Source organism: Lontra canadensis, unplaced genomic scaffold (genome assembly GCF_010015895.1).
Source record: "Lontra canadensis isolate GAN:19392208 unplaced genomic scaffold, GSC_riverotter_1.0 scaffold94, whole genome shotgun sequence".
Classification (NCBI taxonomy): Eukaryota; Metazoa; Chordata; class Mammalia; order Carnivora; family Mustelidae; genus Lontra; species Lontra canadensis.
The window spans coordinates 4,296,853-4,306,079 of NW_022631088.1; the positions used below are offsets into that span (position 1 = coordinate 4,296,853).

General features: G+C 47.7%; 1 protein-coding gene across 4 annotated transcripts; it reads left to right on the forward strand.

Moving 5' to 3' along the window:
* Positions 1 to 3,032: 3,032 nt before the first annotated feature.
* On the forward strand, positions 3,033 to 7,233 carry RAMAC (RNA guanine-7 methyltransferase activating subunit). 4 transcript variants are annotated; one of them, XM_032836806.1, is made up of 4 exons: positions 3,045 to 3,133; positions 3,643 to 3,691; positions 6,029 to 6,207; positions 6,911 to 7,233. In XM_032836806.1, exons 3-4 carry the CDS (start codon positions 6,038 to 6,040, stop codon positions 7,095 to 7,097), a joined length of 357 nt encoding a protein of 118 aa, XP_032692697.1. In that variant the 5' UTR covers positions 3,045 to 3,133; positions 3,643 to 3,691; positions 6,029 to 6,037; the 3' UTR covers positions 7,098 to 7,233. The 4 variants fall into 4 exon arrangements, with proteins under 4 accessions (XP_032692695.1, XP_032692697.1, XP_032692696.1 ...); XM_032836804.1 differs by lacking the exon at positions 3,643 to 3,691 and having other exon boundaries at positions 3,033 to 3,133; XM_032836805.1 differs by lacking the exons at positions 3,045 to 3,133; positions 3,643 to 3,691 and adding an exon at positions 4,347 to 4,489.
* Positions 7,234 to 9,227: the final 1,994 nt, after the last annotated feature.

Genomic DNA, 9,227 nt, shown 5'->3' on the forward strand with positions numbered 1-9,227 from the left:
AGGAGTTTTTAGTTGCCACAATCCCCCAGGGACATCTGCTGGTGTGTTTTGCCTCCAGATGACTGGGTTGACATGAGGCTTGAAATTATGGGTAAAATTAAGTTAATTTATAGGGTTGCTTGAAGATAAAACTGAGATATAAGATTAGTAACAGAGACAAAAAAGTCAACTAACATAGGGCAATCTTTTCCAGATGTATCCACAGGCCCAGGGACATTACTATCCAGTCAACTCTTGGTTTCGGCTCAGGTCATCATCTCCTGATGGTGGGATCTAGCCCTGCATCAGGCCCCACGCACAGTGGGGAATCTCCTTGAGATTCTCTCCCCCTGTCCCTTCCTCCCAAACCCCCCCATCACCTCCTTCACCTGCTCTTTCTCTAGAGTGGGTAAATAAATAATTTCTTAATTTTTAAAAAATATTTTTATTTGTATTTTTAAAGATTTTTCAATCTTGAAATTTTAAATTTTGATTTAAATTTTAAATCTTTCTCTAGAGTGGATAAATAAATCTTGTATTTATTTATTAGAGAGAAATAGCAGGAGAAAGCATGAGTCGGGGGGGGGGGCGTTGGTAATGAGAGGGAGAAGCAGGCTGCCTGCTGAGTAGGGAGTCTGAAATGAGGCTTGATCCCAGGAAGCTGGGAGTATGACCAGAGCCAAAGGCAGACGCTTAACTGACTGAGCCACCCAGGTGCCCCTAAATATTTTTTTAAAAGAAAGAATATTGAAAGAACTAATGGGCAGAAATAATTGCACTTGAAAATTGATTTGAATACCTAGAGTTCTTTACAGAAACTCTCAGGAGCTTAGGAGCTTCTAAGTACTCATGAAATTAAAGAAATATACTCTTTCTTGTGCAAGTCCTCATCACCTGGAAATAATGCTATAATAAAGTCACAAAGAAGCAAACAAATGGGTCTCCCACCACCCTCCTTTTTCCAACTGTCCTCCCTGACTCCTGATACCAGGTGGGGAAGCATTTTTCTAAGTTTCTCAACTGTTACACTGCTACCATGTATTTATTCTAATTTCCTCTTCAAGTTTATATTTCCTATTCCTGCCTCCTAAATATGGGTTTTCCTGAGGCACAGGCCTTGGCCTTCTGCTCCTCTCTATATATACTTTCTCCTTTGGAAAGATCATATACACTGATGATCTCAACTGTTGTTTCTTCACGGATGACTCACACATTTACATATTTAGGCATAACCTCTCTTTCTTCAGGTTTAGTCCCGTATTCCTAACATGCCGTAACAAATTCTACAAATCTTTCTGAGCACAGTGCTAACTCCTGCTTTAAATTAACTCACCCTAGGGGGTCCCTGTGTGCCTGGGCAGCTCAGTCAGTTAAGCCTCTGACTCTCGGTTTCAACTCAGGTCATGATTTCAGGGGTGTGGGGTTGAGCCCCATATCTGACTCTGCCCTTGCATGGAGTTGGCCTGGGTTGAGATTTCTCTCTCCCTCTGGCCCTCCCCTGCTCTCGCTCAAAGAAATAAAACCCACTCACCCTATGGCTATCCCTTCTCAGTCCCAATTTCCCAGGTTTACAGGGCTACAGTTTTCCCTGATTCCTCCTAATCCTTTTCGCCCACTGTCCACTCCGTTACTAAGGAGAGTGTTAACTCGAGTTACTGCAACCTTGCTCTTCCCCTCTCACCTTTACTATCCCACACAGACACTACCAGAGCTCCTCATCCATAGTGTCCTAGCCACTTTTGCTGGCTCAATGTTTATAAAACATGGCTTGGAACACTCACAGCTCCACATTCATTCCACATTTATTGAGGGCTCGCTTTTGACAAAGCACAACATTACACATTCCAGAACGTAGGAATGATAAGGGTCTGTTTACAGTCTAGTATGGGGAAGAGTTGTACACAATTTTAGTTCAAAATTAGAAAGTGGTACTATGTGAATGAATAAAGAATGGTCCAGAAAGTAGGATGGCCATTCAGCAGGAAAGAAAATTTATTTCTAGATGGAGAGGTCACATTTATCTGGCTTTAAAGACTGGACAGAATCTCAGCATCCTTACAAGATGGGAGGGGAGGGTATTCCAAGGAGAAAAAGACAGGAGCGGTCTTTAGAAAGGTAATGGGTAATTCATGCAAGAGGCGCTTCCTGCGACCTTGCCGAGGGCAAGGAAGAACGAAAGGAGAACAGCAAAAAAATGAAGTTAGAGTTTTTAAACTAAGTTAATAAATCTGGCCTTTAGCCTACATGCAACAGGGAGCCAGGGAAGATTTTTGGTCACAGTGAAGATCACAGCAGCTCTGTCAGCTGGGGAGCGACGCTGGAGGAAGGGACCTGGGAGAAAAGCCGTGCGTTTTCCCCGTTCAGGGCGGGTAATGGGAACGTGGAGCGGGTGGACGGTGGGTAAGGAGAGTGGATGCCGGCACTCCTGCAGAGGTAGGATCCACAGAACTCGTCAACGGACGGCCGTCAGTCAAGGGGGGGAAATGTCAATTGCGGACATCCAAGTGTCCAAGTCGAAACCGGTGGACACGCTAACAAAGCGGGTGCGCCGTCTGGAAGGACGGGGCCCGGTTACATGTGGGAAATCCCGCGGGCACGACCGCAGAACGTCCGGGAAGGAACGGCCAAGACGCTTGGCGGTCGCTGAGCGCCGACGAAGTCAGCTGGTGCAGAGGGGTGTTTCGGCAAAAACCGGCTCAGAACGGACGACGGACACCGTCCTCCCGCCGGGCGAGGGGCGTGGCACCGCCGAGGCCCTCTACTCGAGCCTACCGTCCCCGGCAGCCCTCGCCTCGCCGGAAGTGGCCTCCCCCCTTCTCTCCGCATATTTCCTGAACGCCTGTCCCCACCCGTCACCGGCGCCCAGCCAGGGGGACACTTCACACACACATATCCCAGGGAGCGAAGGCTGAGAGCGCCAGCGAATCTTGCCCTGCGGCTCACCGCCAGCGCGGTCCGCACGTCGCCCCGATTACCCGCGACTGCGAAGAAGCCGCAAGGGGAGCCCGATCTCTCGCGATACCTGGTGGGCCCGCCCCCGCGCCTGTCCGCCGGAAGCGGAAGTGGGGCGAATGTCGGCTTGTCGTTAGAGTGGCTGCGTTACCTTGGAGAGCTGAAGTGGCGGGCGATCTTTTGGCCGCGGTGTGGGCCGGAGGTGGGTGTTCCTGCGTGTGTGGCGGGCGCGGTGCGGCCCGAGAGGGATGGACGCGGCCGTCGGCGGGCCGGTCGCCGGTTGGGGAGGCCACGGGGAGCAGGGAGCCGGGCGGGCCGAGCCGAGGGGCCCCACGGAGCGGGAACGCCTGTCGGCCTCCACCGGCCGTCGCGGCCGCGGCGCTGAGGGGCCCCGGGAGGGAGCAGGCCTGTCAGGACCGTGGTGGGCAAGCCCTGCCGGGCCCTGCTGGCGGTCTGCGTCCGTCTCCCCGGCAGCGAAGGCCCAGGCAGGCGGTCGCGTCCGGCGCCAGTCGGCCGCGGGCAGCTGCGGGTGGTGTCGGAGGACGAGTCTGAAGGGCGGCCCCCTCCTGTCCAACGAGAACGGAGCTCGTTCCCGGTAGCGCTCGGACTAGCGTACTGGTTTAGGAGGCCCGGCGGGGCGCTTGTAACCAGCCCCCCCCATTCTTCTGAGGGTTCCTTGGAGGGAATCAAGCGGATTTTTGCCTCCTTCAGATCGAAACAGCGTAAACATTAACGACTGCGGCTGCCTCAGATCGCTCGGGTAAGTAAAGCTCAGACCCACCGGAATTCTGTTTAACTCTCTCAGGAGCGCGCACGAAGACGCTTGCCCACCTGTGGGAGGGGTCGTGGGAGTCGCACTGTGCCTTGCCCTATGACCTCTCCTCCCTGTCTGGGGGGTGTGGGCCGCCCTTCTGAGATTCCCGGGTTCCTGTGGAAGTCCAGGCGCGGTTTTCCGTAGCCGAACTGACGACACACCAGCCAGCCAGTCCCAGACACACTGGGAGAAAGAGAACGCGTCGGGGTGGTGCCTCTTGCACCCGCACGGCCGTCTTGGTGTCGGTTTGCTGGGGTAAGGGCAGGAGTGTACACACTGGCGTATGTTTGAGGGATCCCGGGGAGAATCAAGGAAGACGCGGTCTTCCACCATCACGTGTGTTTGTCAAAGGTAAAGTAACCCAGGAAGAAAAGTAACTGTCGGATGTCAGGCGAGAGGGCGAGATTCAGTTTAGTTTTAGCATGTCCCACACGCCCGAATCATAAAGCAGGCTTTAGGGGTCTTGAGGCGGAGAGTAGAGCGACGAGAAGATGAAGTTAGGGTTAGGAGAGGCGGGGGATGGGAGTACGGACCACCGCTTGGCGGAGGAAGACGGCAAGGGGGGTACCTCCAGAATACTGATGGGGCTTCCAGGCCGTGCAGAAGGATGAAGAGGAGTGAACTCTTGGTCCCCTCGCTTCTCAAGGATGAGGCTCTTGTGGCCTGAGCCAAATCTTTCTCAGAGGTAGAGGGTCTCTGAGAGTGTGGGTGCAGAAATACTACTCGGCCTGCGGAACCCAGCTGATAAGAGGTTTCAGGGTTGGTTTGTTTTTTTTTTTTTTAGCTGGTAGATAGTATTTATCATATTTTTCATTTTGTTCCAGAGTAAGACTACATTGGATGCCTCTATAAAGTACCCCAGAGTTGAGTAGCTGTTCATTTAAATGCCTATTTGCCTTTCCATTTTCACATCTTTCCTGTATTTTCAGTTTCTCTTTCTTACTGGTTTTCTTTTCCTATAAACAACCTCAGCGACACGGTCCTGGGAAGGCTGGAGGTCCTCATCCAGTAACCCCTTCGCTACTACTCTTTTTCTCTCGTGTTCAGTGAAGCATTTCGAAAGCTCACTCTATAATCCCCGGAGATTTCTAGTTCCTTAGCTTCCAGTTACTTCTCAATGAACTGCCGTCCTGCTTCAATCCCTAGTACTCTAACATAATGACCTCCTGATGGCTAAGTCCAGTTAATTTTCTCCTCTTGGTTCTGTCACTGTGCCATTCCACACTGAGGACCATTTGCTCTATTCTCCTGCCTCCTGCGGGAAGCTCCTGTGCATCTGATCTGTGTGTTTTCTCCTCTTATCCCTTCTTTATCTCCAACTTCCCTATAGGTCAGTGTGCTCCAGGATTCTGTCCCTTGATACACTTCTTACTCCACAGCCTTCCTGAGAAATCTCATCCACTCTCACAGCGTTAACCACCAACAGAATCGCTGACGTCTCCCATATGTATCATCACCCTAGTTCTCAGTCCCACAATGGGTAACTGGGAGCTGGTTCTCCCATGTGGATGTACATCCCATAACTAACCTCAGACTCCATATCCTCACCCAGCCTTTTTCCTGTGGTTCCTATGGCACCACGGCCCATCCGGTCATTTGCCAGAAGTCTGAAAGTTACCCTTTATACCTGCCCCCGCCAACATCTAGTCCTCAGTGCATTACTCAGTGTAGTCCAATGTAGTCAGTCCCTTAATTTCGAATGGAATTCCTACCAAACTGCATGCGCTGTTGCTGCCTCAGATTCAGCCCTCCGGCCCTGCGGCAATCTGCCGTTGGTCTGTCCTCACGAGTCTCTTCCCTACCCTGTTGGCAAAGAGGTCCTTCTAAGTAGTCAGTTTGCCCTAGAGGCCTCCCTGCTTAAACCACTGGGCTGAAGACTTCCCCTTTCCTGCCAGAATAAGGGCAGGGTTGTTTGCCTGGAGCACAGTTTTTCACAGTTTGGTCCCCGCCCATTTTCCCAGCTTTGCTTCTGGACATTTCACTGTTCCTCCCTCAGTATCTGCACCAGGTCTGTCTCTTACACTAGACTGAGAGCTCTTTGGGGGGGCGTGGAGGCCCCAATATATGGTTCATCTTTATATCCCAGGTGCCAGTTAGCACAATGCCTGCGGTCTGAAGTCAGGAAATACTGACTGAAGCATCTAAAACCATCTTAAATTTAAAAGTATAAAGACTTTTACGCGTGCCTTTGCCTAAATTGTTCATTTCTTGGTTTTTCCCTGTCGAGTGAGAGAGTATTCGATTTTTAAAAATTCTCATAGAAACCTATTAAAAACTGTGCAGAATTTCAGGATGACAGACACTTCTGAAGCTGTTCCCAACTTTGAAGAGATGTTTGCCAGCAGATTCACAGAAGCTGACAAAGAGTACCAGGACTACCTGCAACGCCCTCCTGAGCCCCCGCCGGTCGTCGAGGAATGGACTAGCAGAGCTGGTGGGAACCAGAGGAGCAGAGGCAGTCGGTATGTGTTACTTCAGGAGACGCAGGTGGCTGATGTGGGAGAGGACGGCTTTGCTCCGTGTGCCCGTTGAGGCCAGGGAGGCCAGGGACCAGGGTTTCTGTTCAGAACGTATACCTGGTGCCTAGTCACTGCCTGCACGCAGTGAGTGGCTGGTAAAGATTTACTTAAACGTTTTGTCAACCCCGTGTGTTTTTTTCCTTGCTGTTCAGTTGTATATGTGTTTAATGTTGTTTTTTAAAATATTCTTTCTGTAGACTAACATTTTATTTTCTCTGCCAATATAGTCTATGAACCTAGAGTTTTCTACAGAACTTTGTGCTAGGTTCCATAAAGAAGGCCTTGTCTTTGGTTTTACTTTAAGAAAGTTATACAGTGGGATTTCTTCTATTTCATAATTCAGAATAGCTCTTGTACAATCGAATAGACCTCAGTTTGATACAGAACTGTCCTATTGTTGTGAGTTTTGTGTTGTGGTCTGCCTATTTCTCTGCAAAGTGTATCCAGTATAATACTGGAAGAATGATTTAAATCTTAGGAAAGTTATGAATAACTGTTGCTACATATAACATTCTGCAGAGAAAAGTGTTTTTTACACTTTTGTTTATGGAATATGAGGTTGAGAAATGAAATGCAGCGGGATAGATTTGTCATTGGCATTTTTTTAAAAGGGAAGTATAAAAATCTTTTTGTTTTGTTGTTGTAGGTTGCAAGATAACAGACAGTTTAGAGGTAGGGATAGCAGACGGGGGTGGCCAAGTGACAATCGATCCAATCAGTGGCACGGACGATCCTGGGGTAACAATTACCCGCAGCACAGACAAGAACCTTACTACCCCCACCAGTACGGACACTATGGTTACAACCAACGGCCTCCCTATGGTTACTACTGATGGAAACGTCAGCAGCTTTTTGTGAAATCATTTCCTCTGTTAACATGACAAGTTTGTGTGTATCTTCTGTTGGTCATAGTTTTATATCTGATTTCAGAGAGTGGATTATAAACTTTTTAGAACTTGTGACTTAAAATAAAAGATCTTACTAGAGATGTGCTGGTTCAGTATTCCCCTAAAAAGGTTGTGGATTTCATTGCCTGACTTCTACCTCAGATTCTTCTTTGTTTCATGACTTAATAGTGCTTTGAACTTTGTGTCTGTGTTCCTTGTTTGACCTCCAGGAGTTCTTTGTTTTACAGAGAAATAAAAATTATAAAGTGGAAAATGCTTGATTTTACTTTGTAAGATAAGGAAGTATCCATATACTTAGATTTTCTCATTCCCAAATTTTTACAGTGGTTAGTACAGTCAACTCGCGAATGCACAACTATGCGCACTTGTAACGTGTTGTACATGGCATCAGCAGTTGAAGGTAAAACGACTGTAGATGCTGCCTTTGGCTTTTGTTGTTGTGACTGTGGTACTTTTTATCATTACTCCAGGTAAGAGTGACGTCCACAATCACTTTGGTCTCTTTTTAGAGGATGTCAAAAATAAAACCTTAAACTGGGGAAGGGAACATTCTCAGTTTCAGTGTCTTGAGCTAGTGGTGGGTGAGATTGGGGCACACAGTCATTTTGTTACAAACCATGAGGCTTTTTGCTAAGTTAAATTAGATCAAAATTCACATGTTCTAAAAGAAAGTTTAACTCTGTAAATGTTCTCCTTTCCTTTTCGGTAGTGTGTATATAATGCTGCATTCCAACTATGTACTTTTATGTACTTATGTGAATTGACTGTACAATGTTATATTCACTTCCAAATGTGCATCTTCGCTGCTTCCTCTCGTACAAATACCGTGATGCCGGAACTTCCTCTCAGACCGATCAGTATATTCCAGATCATTTTAATGGCCATTTCAGTGCTTTCATTCAAATAAAGTACTTACAAGATTAAGCAATGTCTCTCTCAAGTTTTGGCAGTTAGACCATTCATTAATGTGATGAACCTTTTGGTATTTTATTGCTGTTTCCTTTATATCTGTTGAAAAGGCTTATTTGGCTTAAGAGTAATATTAAGAGTAGAAGCTTCATCATAGGGAAAAGGAGTATAAAGGCAACTCCCTAAACCTACCTTCTGCTGCCTTCTCTCTTAGCACTGCACTCTAGGCCCTTGAGGTTGACTTCTCCAGGCACTACTTCTCCATGCTCTGGACCCAAATCTCCCCTCTACTCCCCTTCATGAAGAGCCGTCCTTTCAGGTAACTCTTTGATTGGAAAGGATCTAATAAATCAGGTCTTCACACTGAGATGTAAATAAAATTTTAACAGTAAGATAAGGGTTTTTCCTATACCCCTCTGATTACATCAGTAGGCCCAGTGCTGTTACATCTCTTTCTTGATACTGCAGATATGTAGCCTAGAGAGTCCAGAATGGCCTCACTGCACACCACGATTTTCTCTGCAGGCGGGTGGGTTATTAAAACTACCCATCAAGTGACAAAGCACAGGCACTGACTCACTGGGGTGGCAGCAGCCACAGCTTTAGAGCAGGACCCTCAGGGCTGTCTGCCGTGCCAGCTGCTGGCACTACGTAGGGGGACCTGTGGGCCCACGGGGCAGGGCTTGGAGTGAGGGATGGGTTTCCAAGGAAAGGTTATTTTCCAATAGTATTGAAATATTCACAGATGGCCTGAGTATCAGCCCTGCTGGAAAATACGATGAGTCATTTTAACATGAATTATTTCTGTATTCTGCATGAACAGCCCATGTGGTAGTGGTTTGTCTCTTTGTTTTTAAACAGTCACCATTAGACTCCCCTCGGAGAGGGGAGAGGAAATAAAACGGAGAGGAAATAAAAGTCATGGTTTCTGCTTCATGTGGGAGAGACTTTAAAAAATTTAAGGAAAATTCAGAGAATTATCTGAAGAAAGAATTAAAATAGTGTTAAATGGAATTAACCTCAACTAGTCTGTTGTAATAGCCTATAGCATTAAGCCTAAGGAGACCTGGCTTCCAGTCCTGTTCTTACCAGGTAGAGGACCTTGAGAAAAATCGGTTAAGCATGGAGCTTACGTGCTCACCTGTA